The 16,787-nt window shown below is 41.3% G+C and overlaps 1 protein-coding gene across 2 annotated transcripts in view; it reads right to left on the bottom strand.

Annotated features, from left to right (window-relative positions):
- CEP85L (centrosomal protein 85L) overlaps positions 1–3,450 on the bottom strand; it is a 154,820-nt gene extending 151,370 nt beyond the window's left edge. Inside the window, exon 1 of one of the 2 annotated variants that reach the window (XM_082633276.1) lies at positions 3,058–3,450. In XM_082633276.1, coding sequence (XP_082489402.1) covers positions 3,058–3,130 — 73 coding nt within the window. In that variant the 5' untranslated portion in view covers positions 3,131–3,450. The remainder of the gene's footprint in view (positions 1–3,057) is intronic. The other variant, XM_082633275.1, reaches the window with a different exon arrangement.
- Between the last annotated feature and the right edge of the window lie 13,337 nt (positions 3,451–16,787).

Here is a 16,787-nt window from a genome sequence, read left to right as displayed (position 1 = left end):
ATAACAGGATCTTCTCAAATGCACTCAACCAAATGCATAAAAGACATAACATTTGTTCTATTTAAAATTAGCTTTCTAACCACACTTGCCAATTGGAAAAAAAAAAAGGAGGGGGAGGGGGGCCTTTTGTTTGATCTTTGTATGGACATATAAGAAAATATTCATTTTATTTTCATTTATAACAATTATCTCTGTAAAGCTGAAAAACTGTGGGTAAAGCAAAAACAAAATTAAATCCTAAAGAAAAGGTCAAAAGTTCAGTATTTTCCAAACCATGCTAATCAGTCCCACTTGTTTTAACTGCTATTACCTTGAAAAGAAAGTTTTCTCCAATTTTTTAGAACACTGGTTCTACATTACCTTTGGTTTTCCCTTTAGTTACATAACTGTATAAACAAACCAGTTTTAGGACACCTAGAATTAACCCACATACTGAGACAAACTCATTTAAATACCAGAAATAATTTACATATCTCTGTCTTCACACCGGCCATCAAAACCAAAATGATTGCTGATAAATTCAATCAGAAGACTGGTTCCTTCTGCTTTCAGAAAAGCTCTAAAATCGCTCAAGGTAGTCAAAAGATAATACTGGACAGTGTTTCAAATATATAAATTTCCTTTAAATTCTAAGAAAAAAATGCCTACATGAACCAATTCAGAGGTCATTATCTTAACCTTCACTGTCTGCTCATTTGCTAAAGACACCACACAAGTTTTTCATCTAAGGTATAAATTTTTAAACTAAAAAAATTTTAAAGATTTGCTTGGCTCAAGAAGAGAATAAACATAATTATATCACTATTCTGTAAAAGTAATCTATTCTCAGCATATAGCTGAAAAAAAAATTTTATTGGAAAGGCATGTCCTGACTTACCAAAGGTTTATCACTGTCAAAGGTTAGATAAAATATATTTGTTGTAAAGATATACTGTCCAAATTTATTAAAATTGGGTAGTATTTATAAAGTATTTTCTTCCACTATATTCTTTGTCACAGCAAAGGTTTAGAGGGTGCAATATAACCTCAAAGTCCTTTCTTCAGTTAATTAAAAATTTCTAAGCACTATGATGTTTTCTTCTTCATAGAAAACAATGGAAAAATGGATACAACGCTTGGGGGATATTAAGCCTTCAAACATGTTATTATTACAAATAAAGTTTAAGAGGTTAGGTTACAAAGACATTACAGATGGCTTCTGACATGTACAGATAAACTGAAACCATTCCCTCCAGCCTCTAGGGATAATGAAGTACCTTCTCACTCACTGAAGTTACTTTGATTGTAGAGTTTGTAAGCACCCAGTGAGCATCAAAAACCTCTCAAGTGCTGTCTCCACTTCACAGGACAAATGGTATACATTTCAGAGAAAATAATTTCCCACTTATATGATTTTTTTACTAAACTCATGCCTACGTTCAATTCTATTATTTCTAAAAGCGTTGCAGGACCAAATTTAAGAGAATGATTTCAAATCTAACTCTGGATTTAAAAATTTTTATGTCTAGATCTAACGTACAGTATGCTACTACAGTTAACAATACTGTATTGTATGCTTGAAATGCATTAAGAGGGTAGACCTTAAAGTTTTCTCACCAAACACGTGACACAAAAAAATGGTAACTGTGAGGTGATGGATATGTCAACTAGTTTGATTGTGGAGATCATTTCACAATGTGTGTGTGTGTGTGTGTGTGTGTGTGTATATCAAAACCAAGTGGCACATATTAAATGTATCTATCAATACAATTTATATTTGTCAATTACACCCTAAATAAAGGTGACAAAATTATATATGTCTAAAAAAAACCCCACATCACAAATTTCTAAACTATCACAGAAATGCATTATTTGACATTTTAATAGAAATCTGAGTTTATGCCTGATATTTTTTAAATAGCAAAAATACTACCAACAAAAAAACACTTCCAAATGCCTCTGCTTTTTCGTTTCGCAAACAGCTTTGAAAATGTATACCAAAATGTCAGTTACACAAGTAGAGCTCATTTTGTGTAACGAGGTTACTTAACAGGAGTCCTAGAAGCACCTAAAGTTGTAGGAAAATTTTTGTGTAAGTACATATGGCGGTTTTTTCTGGGTAAATGGTCCATATAACTTGCAGCTTCTCATGGGGGGTTCAAAATTCAATTAAGATTAAAGTGCGTGAAAGAACCGTCAACGTCAGATAACTTGTCACAGGCAACCCAAACCTTATTTTTTATATCACAAATTAGGGGACGATTTATCCTAATTTGGCGGCTCCTACACAACTTTTAAGTGATGCAGGCATGAAATGGCTGTGCGTTACAAACAGCTCTCTTCACACACCCAACGCGGCAAACCCCCAATTTTCCTTGAAAGGGCCAGGGACAGGCAAACGGATTAACACCCCTATTGCTCAAAGATCGACTGGCTTTGGCAGGACATGTCCTCCAGAGAGGGCTGCTGGGCGGTGACCAGGTCTTAGTGAGGGGCTGGACCCCTCGGCGGGCACTTGCAGCCAAGGCATCACCAGCAGCCTCCTTCCGCCCCAAAACGCGCCCTAAAGTAGGGTGTGCGGACGCGGCTGCAGCAGATCCCGGTTCCCCTGGCGCGAGCCGCGCCGCGCCGCGCCGCCGCCGCCGCTGCAGCACGGTCGCAGCGACCTTCCCGCCCGGGGCTCCGTGAGCCCCGTTACCCACGTCGGCCACACACCCCACGAGAAAAAGGGAGGAGGATGCACAACAAAGCCTAACCCGAGGAGGCCCAAGCGAACTGTAAGTTGGGGCGCCCGGGCTGCGGCCCGAGGAGGAGCGGCCCGGACACCGAGCCGCGCCGAGCCGGTGTGCCGCGATGCAGGGCGGACAGGGCCGGGGACGCGGGGCGCCAGAAGTCAGCCCGCGGGGCCGGGCGTCAGCAGCCGGGAGGAAGCCGGGCTGGCGGGCCGGCGAGCGGCGGCGGGGGCGGGCGGCCAGGGGGAAGCCAGGCCTGAGGAGGGAGGGGAGCGGCGGCGGGGTCCTGAGGCGCCGCGGTCGGCCGCGACCCCCACCCCAGCCGGGGGCCTGTCCCGTTACTTACCCGCCGGGAAGCTGCGGGCTCCGCCGGGGCTGTCCCGGCCGCCAGCCTCCGGGGCCAGGAAGCGCCCCCACATCGCGGGCGGGAGCGTCGAGTGGGCCGGGGGCGCCCGACTCCCCACGTCCGTCCTCCCTGCCTTCGCCTCCGGCGGCGGAAACTTGTCTGGAGCCTGGGCCGCTGCGGCAACGGCGGGGGGACCAGCGGGCGGGCTGGTTAACGGCCGCTCAGCGACGGGCTGGGAGCGCAGGGGCCGGATTCGCCACGGCGGCGGCTGCCATGGTCGAGCCGGCTCGGTTGAGGCCCGGGCCGGGGAAGCGGCGCCTCCGCGATGTCGGCGACTCGGTCCCCGGCTGCGCCCAGCCTCAGAGGCTCCAGGCGAAGTTGCAGCTGCGGCTTCTCTCCGCCCCCCTCCGCTGGGGGAACCCGAACCCGAGCCGGGGAGGGGCGGGGCCACGGGCGCTTACAAAAGGCGTGCGCGGCGCCGGGCGGGGCTGCGGACGGGTCCCAGTGGGTACCTTTATTCCTCTTTTCTCCGCAGGTGGCGAATAGTCGCTCGGACACACCAGCTACATCCCTCCTTCCCCATCCCCGCGCCCTGCGAGATGAGGAGAGGGAGGAAACTTGGCCCCGGGCCTCGTCCTTTGGTCCCCCCCCCAACCTTGGGTAATCCCTCAGGGCCTGCAGGGCATATCTCAGAAAAGGGCGTGGAAGACCTGCCCTCCCTTCAAGACTGCTTGTGATGATAGAGGTTTCCTCGGGAGGGGCTGAGGGACTCCCAGTCTCATTTGGGATTGGGATTAAAGTTGTCATCATGCATTCCATAAGCATCGTTTATAGATCACTGTGGAGGATAGAGAAGTGGTCATTTTCCTCAACCCGCAGATTCAATGCCTGGGTGTGGGGTGGGGAGAGAGAACAGGTACCAAAATATCTACGACACGGAGACCTGCGCAGAAAAAAGCAGGAGAAAAGCCCCGAGGTACTCAGTACCAGAAGGTTCAGGGAGGGGCTGTAAATTTTAATCTAGTAGCCCAATGTTTCAGATAAGCAATCAGAAAGGAGTGAAAATGGCAGGAAAGTGTGTAATGGGAGTGTAACTGCCTCACACCCTAAACCTTCACGTTTCTCCTCTGCCTGGTCAATTCCCACCCTTCACCTGAACCCGTAGTGCAGGAGCAGGTGTCCTGAGAAGGAAAAAAGGGTGCAGCAATCTCTTTTTAAATCTTACTTCTCATGGGCAATATTTATAATCCTTCCAATATTTAGTTCTAAAATAGTGCATTTAATAAATATTGGTCGGGCACTGTAGAAGGAGGCGAGCTCTGCGCATGGCCGATGAATAAGGTAAACCAGAAAGCAGGTCCCTAACCCTCAACAGGCTTTGAGTCCAGTGATGCTTTTTCCTGTTTGGGATGTTTGCTAACAAAGGCCTCATACTTGTATTTGAGCACCCTGTAATTGGGAAATACTGCTTACAACTTTTAGAGGTTAAATTACATCTAGGTGTATAACCTATCACTTACCACAGCTGTTTTGTAATTTATCAGATTGCAGTTTTACATTTAGGGTCCCCTGGGTAGAGTTCCACTTATTTCTCCAAATCATGAGCAATTGGCCAAGTGTCAACTGTTTCTAAGGATAGAAAGTGACAGAAACATGAAAAAAAAAATGTGACTGGTTCCTTTCTGTGATTTAAATGTACATTAGTTCATGTAATATGACGCATGCATAGTATAGGTTCAAAAAGAAACCTAAAAAAGTAAATTCTAAAATGAATTATCAGAAGCTATAGAACCAGATGAAAGTATCCTTTTATTTTTCATGATTTATACTTACCATACTCTCATATTAGGTATAGCATTTATTAAATACCAAACTTTTTTTACACAGTTCCAAGAAATGTATGAACTATTACAGATATATCTCAATCCTTTGTGAGTTTAATATATACTTATTGTTATTCCAAAACTCTGCCAACTTCCACTCAATTCTAAGCAGTGTTTTTAAAAAATCATTTACTCATGTTTTCTACGTGTTTTTATCAAACTGAAGGGCATGGCACTATATACACCAAAAAAGTATGTGTGAAGCTGAGACTATGTAAAATATTTCAATACTTATTGAAATAAGAGTAAAAGCAAAGAGAAAAACATGTTGCTATTTTGGAAGTTGGCACCAAAGAAAAAAAGTTTTGTGTTCCTACTAATTAAACTTGAGAGGATAGAGATCTAATGCAATTAAAATAACTGAAATACTAAGAATATTATGTATATGAGGTAAACTATAAACTATCCTTTTTTTATCATATGAATTCTGAATATATATACAGTTGATCCTTGAACAACACAGGGGTTAGGGGGTGCCGACCCTCTGTGTGGTAGGCATTTTCGAGTATAATTTATAGTCACTCCGAATCCCCGGTTCTTCAGTATCCACAGTTTGACATCCGAGGATTCAAACAACCAGGGATCCTGTAGTACTGCAGTATTTACTACTGAAAAAAATCTGCATATAAGTCAACCCACACAGTTCAAACCCGAGTGTTCAAGAGTCAACTGTATACTGAACTGAGATCTCCCTCCACATCCATGACACACCCAGTATCCATGGTCCTCAGAATGAGTAAAATCAGTCATAGCACAAGACTGAGAGACAGGACTACCTAACCATTACTAAGCCCAATTTTGTAAACCAGCATGTTTTTGTTTCATTGTAACAGTAGGTAAAGACCATAAGGAGGATCTTACAAGCTAAGACATTTATTACAGAACTTCAATATTTTAGTAATTTTTCATAACTGGAGACAATACAAGTAAGTAATGAAAACAGTGATTGTGTATGCTTGTGTCTGTGTAAATATGTGAGTGTGTATATATATGTATATATATACATAGTTGCTTAGGTGAAATTTACATACTTAATGTTTTGGGAGAGGGCTTTAAAAGAGGAAAATAGTACTAAAAACACCATAGTTAACATCAAACCATATTAAATTCTTCATTTGAAATACTGCATTAAAAATATACATTATTTGAAAATGAAAAATAAATGTTGCATTCATAAATCTTAAATTCTTTGGATATGAATCTCTGAACTGATTAAGTTGAACCTTCTTACATATATTTTTCTTATGTAAATTTATCATATTGGGCAAACGACAACCAGAGAACTGAAGAGTGATATAACGATGGATAAAAGTGATGTTTTAACATTAGAGGAGATTGGTTCAAGATGATGGAGTACAAGGACGTGCGCTCCCTCCCTCTTGTGAGAGCACTGGAATCACAACTAACTGCTGAACAATCGTTGACTAGAAGACACTGGAACTCAACAAAAAAAGATACCCCACATCCAAAGACAAAGGAGAAGCCACAGTGAGATGGTAGGAGAGGTGCAATCACAATAAAATCAAATCCCATAACCATTGGGTGGGTGACTCACAAACTGTAGAACAACTATACCACAGATGTCCACCCACTAGAGTGAAGGTTCTGAGCCCCACGTCAGGCTTCCCAACCTGGGGGTCCAGCAACGGGAGGAGGAATTCCGAGAGAATCAGACTTTGAAGTTTAGTGGGATTTGATTGCAGGACTTCGACAGGACTGGGTGAAACAGAGACTCCACTCTTGGAGGGCACACGCAAAGTAGTGTGCATATCAGGGCCCAGGGAGAAGAAGCAGTGACCCCATAGGAGACTGAACCAGACTTACCTTCTAGTGTTGGAGGGTCTCCTGCAGAGGCAGGGGGTGGCTGTGGCTCCTGTGGGGACAAGGACACTGGCAGTAGAAGTTATGGGAAGTACTCCTTGGTGTGAGCCCTCCCACATGCCACCACTAGCCCCACCAAAGAGCCTGTACGCTCCAGTGCTGGGTCGCCTCAGACCAAACAACCAACAAGGAGGGAACCCACCCATCAGCAGACAAGCAGATTAAAGTTTGACCAAGCTCTGCCCAGCAGAGCAATACCCAGCTCTACCTACCACCAGTCCTTCCCATCAGGAAGCGTCCACAAGCCAAGAAGTCACTGAAGAAATCGAAGAGGAAATAAAAAAATACTTAGAGACAAATGACAATGAAAATATGACAATCCAAAACCTATGGGATGCAGCAAAAGCAGTTCTAAGAGGGAAGTTTATAGCTATACAAGCCTACCTCAAGAAACAAGAAAAATCTCAAAAAAACTATCTAACCATACACCTAAAGGAACTAGAGAAAGAAGAACAAACAAAACCCAAAGTTAGCAGAGGGAAAGAAATCATAAAAATCAGAGCATAAATAAATGAAATAGAAACAAAGAAAACAATAGCAAAGATCATTAAAACTAAAAGCTGGTTCTTTGAGAAGATAAACAAAATTGATAAACCATTAGCCAGACTCATCGAGAAAAAGAGGGAGAGGACTCAAATCAATAGAATTAGAAATGAAAAAGGAGAAGTTACAACGAACACCACAGAACTATAAAACATTATAAGAGACGTCTACGAGCAACTCTATGACAATAAAATGGACAACCTGGAATAAATGGACAAATTCTTAGAAAGGTATAACCTTTCAAGACTGAACCAGGAAGAAATAGAAAATATGAACAGACCAATCACAAGCAATGAAATTGAAACTGTGATTTAAAATCTTCCAACAGGGCTTCCCTGGTGGTGCAGTGGTTGAGAGTCCGCCTGCCAATGCAGGGGACACGGGTTCGTGCCCCGGTCCAGAAAGATCCCACATGCTGCGGAGTGGCTAGGCCCGTGAGCCATGGCCGCTGAGCCTGCGCATCCGGAGCCTGTGCTCCACAACGGGAGAAGCCACAGCAGTGATAGGCCCGCATACCGCAAAAAAAAAAAAAAAAAAAAAGACACAGGGACACCAGTGTTCATTGCAGCACTATTTACAATAGCCAGGTCATGGAAGCAACCTAAATGCCCATCGACAGACAAATGTATAAAGAAGATGTGGTATATATACCCAGTGGAATATTACTCAGCCATAAAAAGGAACAGAATTGGATCATTTGTAGAGAGGTGGAGGGTGAGGATAACTCATCTCAAGTCCCTGATTCCTGGGAGATACAGAAGATGAATCCCACCTAGAGACTGTCATAGAGAGTGAAGTAAGTCAGAAAGAGAAAAACAAATATCATATATTAATGCATATATGTGGAATCTAGAAAAATGGTACAGATGAACTGGTTTGCAAGGCAGAAATAGAGACACAGATGTAGAGAACAAATGTATGGACACCAAGGGGGGGAAGCAGGGGTGGGGCTGGGATGAACTGGGAGATTGGGATTGACATATATATACTAATATGTATAAAATAGATAATAATAAGAACCTACTGTATAAAAAATGAATAAAATAAAATTCAAATAAATAACTAATAAAATAAAATAAAATTAGAAAAATGTATTGTGCATAATATAGGGAACCTTAAGAGAGTTTAATATTTACAAAAATATAAAATATCAAAACCAACAAAATGTAGAAAAATTAAGCCAACCAGTAACAATTGACAGTGTTCCCAAAGAACAATTGCCACTTGATAGAAACAGATTTGTGGATGAAGTCTGAAAAATTTGAAGGAACAGATAATTCTGGTGTAACAAGGACTATAGTATATAACCTCTTTCAGATCACAAAAACGACAGGTTACCAAATTTATTATGGGTTGTCATACTCTCAAATAACCACTTAAAATAATAAAAAAAGAAAACTAAGAAATTCTTTCTCTAGACGACAAGTTTGAAAATCTTAATTGGATTCCTAGCAGATTCATTCAACTATACAAAGGTGAAAACAAGAGATAAAAGTTACTTAACCTGTCTGTGCCTCAATTTCCTCATCTGTAATTTGTGGATTACAATAGTAATTACTTCATAGGATTTTTGTGGGCATTAAATGAGTTAATATTTGTAGCATGCTTAGAACAATGTGCACCCTGTATTGGTGACACAGACATACAATCTAGAAATGGAGTCCCATTATAACTCACCAAGGAAAAATAGCATTGATTGGTACATCTAGGTTAGTTATAGATGGTGCTTTGTATCAGAATGGTATATCAGAATAGTGTAAAGTACTGATTGATATCATTTCCTGACCCTTTGGGGTTGCTAATTAGTCCAGGGATTATGGTGAAATGATACAATATTTACAATATTTGGTACTGATTGATATCATTTCCTGACCCTTTGGGGTTGCTAATTAGTCCAGGGATTATGGTGAAATGATACAATATTTACAATATTTGGTAAATATTGGTAAATATTTACAATATTTACCAAATTCTTTCAGGGCAAGTTCATAGAAGCCTTCATTCTAGGCTGTGATTCCCTGAACTCCTCATATGGATGTCTGCTTAGCTACTGGGTTTCCTGTCTCTGCCCAATGCTACCAAATAGAAGAAGGAAGATTAGGGAGAGGTGGCTGGGTGGTGTAGCCAGGCCAAAAGGGTGAGGAAACCTCATCTCAAGTCCCTGATTCCTGGGAGATACAGAAAATGAATCCCACCTATACCTTTGGCTCCAGAGCTGGGTTGCAATGGCTAATGAGAAAGTAGGTAAGATATGGATCACTGAATAATGGAGCAGTCCTATGGGTGGGTGGTGAAGCTGTGAAGGATGAAATTAAACCAAAAGATAAAGTTTAGTCTTCCAGGGACTATCAATGTTTACTGGAACTGCTGAGGACTGACATCTTTGTCAGTGGAACTTATTATGGTCGCCACCTGGTCATACTGAGCCTCAGAAAAGATTCAAGGTCATTTACAATGAAAGGACACAGCAAACTTGACAAACTATAAAGAATCAAATTCTTCCCTACCTGTCTTCCTTTTCAAACACCAAATGGATATGTGGAAGGAGGGAAGTGTGGAGTTCAAGAAAGCTGATCATGCCTTCACTAAAGACACACACACAGAGTTTCCTATCTAACCTGCACTAGTGGAGAAGAGGACTGTTTTAATAACAAAATGTCCAGAATGTTATGAAATTGGATTGGGATGTACTCAGTGGAAAGAGGAGTTTTCAATAGAGTTCAGTTGGTAGCAGTTAGTGGGGAAAAAGCTGAGGGTATATACTCTCAAGGGTTTGAGAATTTTCACTAAACTGATTAAATATTTTATGTAATCCTGAAAACAATCTGCCATCAACTGTTAATATTAGCTCCATTTTAAAGATTGAGGAGGGACTTCCCCAGTGACGCAGTGGCTAAGAATCCACCTGCCAATGCAGGGGACACAGGTTCGATCCCTCGTCCGGGAAGATCCCACATGCGGCGGAGCAACTAAGTCCGTGTACCACAACTACTGAGCCTGCACTCTAGAGCCCACGAGCCACAACTACTGAGCCCACGCGCCACAACTACTGAAGCCTGCGCACCTAGAGCCCGTACGCCACAACAAGAGAAACCTCCGCAATGAGAAGCCCACGCACCACAACAAAGAGTAGCCCCTGCTCACCGCAATTAGAGAAAGCCTGTGCCCAGCAACGAAGACCCAACACAGCTAAAAATAAATAAAATTAAATGTATAGAAAAAAAAAGACTGGGGGAAAAAAGACCTAGAAGTTAAATAAGGCCACATAAGCAGGAAAGAGCTACAATTCAAATCTAATCTAAGGAGCTTTCCCTATCATGCTCTTTAACATGTTGCAAAACAAATATTATAAGATTTTTCTTCCGGTGCCATGTGAGAAGGAAGTACCTAATTATAGTACCTATTTCTGTGTAGTGTTTAGGCTTCAGCTAAGACTGGAAACCATGTGACATTAATCTGTGGTATTGTATGATTTTCTTTAGCTGCGGCCATCATTTTGAGTATAGGAATAAAGAAGGCAAATGGATAAACACGATTTTGCATTGTGGGCACTTAGGGAAAAGGGGCAAAGAATTTAAGGATATTGGCTGGAGCATGAATGAAGTGATGGGGAACTGAGTCTAGCCTATCTGGAGAAAGCAGTGATGTCAAGAAAGGGTGAAATGTTGAGAGAAGGTTCAAGGAATAAGGGAGTGGAAGTTTCACATGAAATCAAACAGCAGATATAATGAGAGTAAGGGAGCGAATGGTGGAAAGATAGGGCATTAGGGTGAATGGTTAGGTTAGCATGTTGGAGTTTCAGATTTCAGAGGTGGGGCAGTGGAGGAATTCAATCTATGAGGTAGCATTGGAGTTGCTTCTCTCTGATTTCCCTTCAAGAAAGACCTTGATGTTATCCACAAGGACATTCAGTCCACAAGCTGTTAGCACCTGTGGGATCTGCCTTAGCTTTGGAGGCCTCTCTTTTCTTGGAGAGCCCCAGCCAATGGCTGAGCAGGGCAGAGATACTGGGGTCTGTCAGTCTTTCCAGTGCAGAACCCTTCTAATCATCAGTCTTTGTCCTCTAGCTCCCCGTTGGATTGACTGAGACCTCATCTGTTATGCATTGTGGTCTGAGCCTTTCCTTTCCAATCCTATTTCCTGCCCCTTTTATCTTTCACAGGTGTTACCCTCCAATAAACCTCTTACACTCCTAACTCCATTTTAGCATCTGCTTCCCAGAGAACCCAACTGAAACAATACGTGAAGATAAAGATATAAAAGAGTTAGATTTTCATCTCTGTATCTGTTTGTTGTAAGTAGTAAAATGGGGGTTCTTAGAGCATGCTGAAAATGTTTCTGAGGACTGTCAGCCGAGGCTGAGTTACCAGAAAGGCAGCACAGAGCAGCGTGGACTGACACCAGACAATGGTATAGATAAATAAGCACCTTACATTTTGAACAGCAGAGGAAGGCAGGATTGAGAGAAACACCAGGTTTGAGTGGACTCAGAATGCCACTTGGGCACACACGAAACTCACGGGGCAAAGTCCTCAATAGTCCTGCCTGGGGTGGTCCTGGCTGCTGCTGCCCCAGTTAGACAAGTTTGCCGCTATCCAAAGTGCTTCCAGAAGCAGACTACAAACTTGTGCAACTTGTTGAGTTCATTGAGGTCCACAGGATTTAATTAGCTAATTAAGAGTAATTAACTTGTTACAACTTCACTACTCAAATAATTTTAAAACATTAAGACAGTTTTCACAGTAGCTTCATTACTTCTAGGTAGTAGGTAGTATTCAATTCAGTAGCTTTGTTAACTTGGGTAAGTTTTCATTCCAAAGAACTTTCCCCGTATTGCTTACACAATGGAAGAATGTGTAGGGATCTCTGGAGCGGTAAATAGAGCTAATATCACTAAAACAATCCCTAGAGTGAGCTGGGCTGATTTAAAGAGTGGACATTTTAGCTAAAATTTCAATGGAATTTTAACAAGTATTATAATATATTCAGAAATAAAAGACAAGTCTAGCTATAAATTCCGGATTTATGGGGGAACTAATTTCTTATCTTTATTTTTTTCCGATTGTAAAAATAATACATACTAAAAAACCGAAAGAAGATAGTATATAAATGTTCATTACTTACTCATTTAGTAAATATTTGTTGAGTACCTAAGCAGAGCAGGAAAAAGTAGGGACAGGTATGAAAGTTTGGCTTACTTCACTATAACCCTTTATAGCTTTTGAATTTTCTGTTTTGTAAACATACATAGATATCTATACGGTGTGGGTTGTTTGGGGGTTTTAACCCAAATTATCTCTCAGAAAAGATAGAGTCACATTGTGCTCCAGTCCTTACAAGCCTCTAATATTATGGATCACTCTCTTACTTTATTTTGATCAACAACATACTGATTGAAGAAGTCATCTAGCTTGATGTAAATTCAATCTATAAAATCGGGAATCTGTATTTTTTTTAAAAAGATAAATTTAAAACATAAAATGTACTACAATAATTACTACATTGTAGTGATTAAAAATACATATTAAATGTGAAAGTGGAAAAAAGGAACATATCTTGTGTTATTGTTAAGCAACAATATTGTGTTGACATTTAACCATTTCACTAATATCTCAAAATTTTAACATGTCAAGTTGTCCCAAACTTGGGACACATTTTTGAAAATGTGTCTTAAAAAAAAAATGGGGATCACCTTATATTTGGACATATCTAGACTAACTTAATTAAAATTAATTTATTAAAATTGGTCTACTTTTTTCTCTACTTTGAGCCATACTCAAGATATTTCTTAAACATTTCTAATTTCTTATAATGTTATATTTGGGGCATCTATTTTAACATACTACCTAAAAGTGAATTCAGAAGGAATAACTTCTTATAGACTTTTCTTACAACGCAGTGAGACTTAAAAGTTTTTAAAAACCTAGAATAACCAATTTGTACTTTTATTATAGTGATTGCGACTTTTAAAAAATGTTCTCTGCACCTTTAATCGCCAATTACTGAACTGCAAAATTGCAAATGAAAGCACAGAAAAGTCACCTGAACATCAAATATTCATTATCATAAGTACTCACAGAGAGTCTGAGATGAATTAACAATGAATAAAGTGTCTAAAGTTAAATTCACACTCCTCATACATATATTATGAATGATGACAAAATAAATTACAAAAGATATATATATGATATACATAAATTTATATGACATTTTCCTAATTGGGATATTATATAAATCTTTATATTAAATAATTAGGTACTTTTTTCTTCCATTACAGATAATCTCCTAATGAAGTTATGAGCAAACTTTAGCCTTAGTAAAATTGGGCAAGTTATCTACACTGTGACAATCACTGAAAGATAACTGTTTTCTACTGAGACCAAAAGATAGAGATAGCGGTAGGATTTATTTTCATTGTCTTAAAAAGGTGTATGATTTCAGCAGGAGGCACTTGTACTGACACTAAGGAGGCAGGGGACGGACTGGGAGCATTTGACCAGCGTTGGGGAGAACAGAGCCAAAGGCATTATCCAGAGAATTCTGCACAGCAGTTGCCTGAAGGCTGCTGCCTTCTTTGCTTACCCTTGAACGCCAGCCTGGTTCTGGCCCAGGCCCAAGAGCTAAGTTTCAGATCACGGCAGGCTTAGGAGAATGGTGCAGACTGGAACATCTAATCCCACCCAGCTTGCCCTAAAATGGCCCCTGAATTCACCCAGCTCCTGAGCCTGTTGCCTGAAGCTGTTTCTAAAAAATCGAAGCATAGAAGAGCAATGCAACTTTTGCTCTGGGTTTGAGTTTGGGTTTTACCATATCATTTTTTTAAAGGAATTTTCATCTTCCTCCATACCATCTCTTAGGACAGATTGCTTAACATTTCTTAGAGGAAATGAGACTCAGTTAGCAGATGAGTGTGTATATCTCCGTGTTTCCAGGGCGGAGGTAGTTATCACCCTGTAAGTACCTACCGGCTACACGGGAAGCCGCTACCAGGCACTGTAGTTTTTGTTGTATTTTCATCTAGGGGCTTATAATGAATTCCCTTAGAATGTTTTGGTATGTATGGGCATTCTCCTGCTAATACAGTCTCCAGTAAGAGGTGAACTTTCTCGGCTGCAGGGTGGCTTTCTGCTGAGGTGACGGCCGGCTCCTGGAGAAGTTCTGCTGAAGGAGACCTACAGTGACAGACACAGTGAAGCGCATGTGCCTTGATCCCTTTTCACATACTGGCAAAAGGCCAGACCCAGAGCATTGCTCCAGTGAGTAGCTGGGAGAATTGTCAGATTGCCAGGTGAGGGGTAGACTGTCATTTATAAAGTGATGGTTTTTATAGACTCCCAGTAACCCATACTTCAGCCACTTACCTGAACCCTGTGGTTTCTGGGAGAAAAAAGAGCCAGATTATTCCCATATTGGAATAAAACCAAATCAAACACTGTATTTAGGTTGGCGGGATCTATATCTTTTCAAAATACTTTAGTATTTAGTTCAGTAAATAGCCTTTGCGTGATCATGTCCATAACTCACACTTTTCCTGAGTCTTGAGATGCTCTCTGCTCCTCTAGTTGCCATTAAGGGTCCCTCAGTCTACCATGCCCTGGGGGCTTTGTCACGTTGCCTGTAACTGCCTCATTAACTCCCTCCCCTCTTGGGTTATCTGAATCTGGTTTTCTTTCTTTTTTTCTTTTAATAAATTTTTTTTTTTTTTAATTTTTGGGCTGCGTTGGGTCTTCATTGCTGCACCCGGGCTTTCTCTCTTTGCAGTGAGGAGGAGTTACTCTTCGTTGCGGTGCTCGGGCTTCTCATTGCAGTGGCTTCTCTTGTTGCGGAGCATGGGCTCTAGGCGCGCGGGCTTCAGGTGCGTGGGCTTCAGTAGTTGCAGCATGCGGGCTCAGCAGTTGTGGCTCGTGGGCTCTACAGCGCAGCCTCAGTAGTTGTGGCGCACGGGCTTAGGTGCTCCGCAGCATGTGGGATCTTCCCAGACTGGGGCACGAACCTGTGTCCCCTGCATTGGCAGGTGGACTCTCAACCACTGTGCCACCAGGGAAGCCCCACTCTTCCAAATTTTTGATAATATTGATCTCTGACATATTGTTTTTGTAATGCAAAATTGTCACATAGTAAAAACCTAGCTTTGGAAATAATGAGATATATTTGAAAATGAACTAAAATTCAAGGGAGAGAATGAGGAGTTCTAAGGAAGGTTGTAGACCATCCACAATCAATGCAGTAGTTCAGAGGAAGGGGCGCTCATGAGGCTGGGGTCTTTAGGAATGCTTCCTGAAGGAGGGGCTGTCTGGGGGTTCAATAATGGTAGAGCAGGGTAAGAGCTGAGAACTAGGAAAGGGCCTAAGGGAGGAGGGTGTGCAAGCTTCAAAAGTAGAAAGATGTGAGATAATCGTAGGAAACAGCACTTCTTGTCATGGAATATTTTATTTTCAGTTTTTATCTGCAGGTTTTTTTTTTGGAAAATATGGTGACTTTAAAGTTGTCATGGTTGAATTAATTCCACAAAACAACTGGTTATAGAATCACAGCAACATAATTAGGAGTTGTGCTTCTGGCTTCAAATCTTTCATCTAAAAATAGTCACAATGACTACATCTTGGGAAAACAAAGCCGTTACCTACTCTTGTGTTCCAACTATCTTGGTAGTCATCTACTGGAAAATGGATCATAGGTAAAATAACTCCATGTTTTTAAAACCCTGCTTGTCACTCTTACCTCAGCTGAGTTGATTAATGAAATAAGTTTTAAACTTTCATTGTATAAGCATTCTCTTACATGAACATAACAGAGGAAAAATCTTTTCTAATCACACAAGCCTGCCTATGCTCCCGGAGGGGCACAGCCCTGGCCCTCCTGAAGGCTCAGGGAGTGTATTTTCTGGTGCAGAAAGACAGAGGCCAGGGGTAGAGGAGTGGGGGGTAGGAGGAGGGATATTAGGTAAAATGAATGAACCTGTATGCTCCACTGCCCTCAACATATACCAGCTGCTCTTTGCCCAGCTTCCTTGGGTTTGATAAATAGTCACTGAATAATATATGAATTAACAGGCTGAATGGATGATAGTTATCATTTATAGCATGATTACTTTGTGCTAGGAGTTTACATCCATTAACACTAATTGTCATAAGAATCCTGGTGAGTGTGTAGCACAAATGCCAGGGTACTTAGTTTCTTTAACTGACTCTTGGGTTTTTTGGGGTTTTTTTTTTCATTTTTTAAATCTTTTAAGATCAGTGTAAAATAAAAGTACTTGATTGCTGTCTCACACTGGTGAGAAATCTGCTGGGTTTCCCCACTTTTCCAGGTTTCTCTTCCTGACCTCACATTCTATTTTCCTACCCAGGCCAAATTTCTTCATCTCACCTCTACATCCCTCTTGTGTTTTCATTCCCTTCTACTGTACTGCCTTCCCCAATA

Source organism: Mesoplodon mirus, assembly GCF_964341445.2.
Source record: "Mesoplodon mirus genome assembly, chromosome: 10".
Lineage (NCBI taxonomy): Eukaryota > Metazoa > Chordata > Mammalia > Artiodactyla > Ziphiidae > Mesoplodon > Mesoplodon mirus.
Note: the sequence above shows the minus strand (reverse complement) of the source record. Positions and strands in the feature narration are given on the sequence as shown.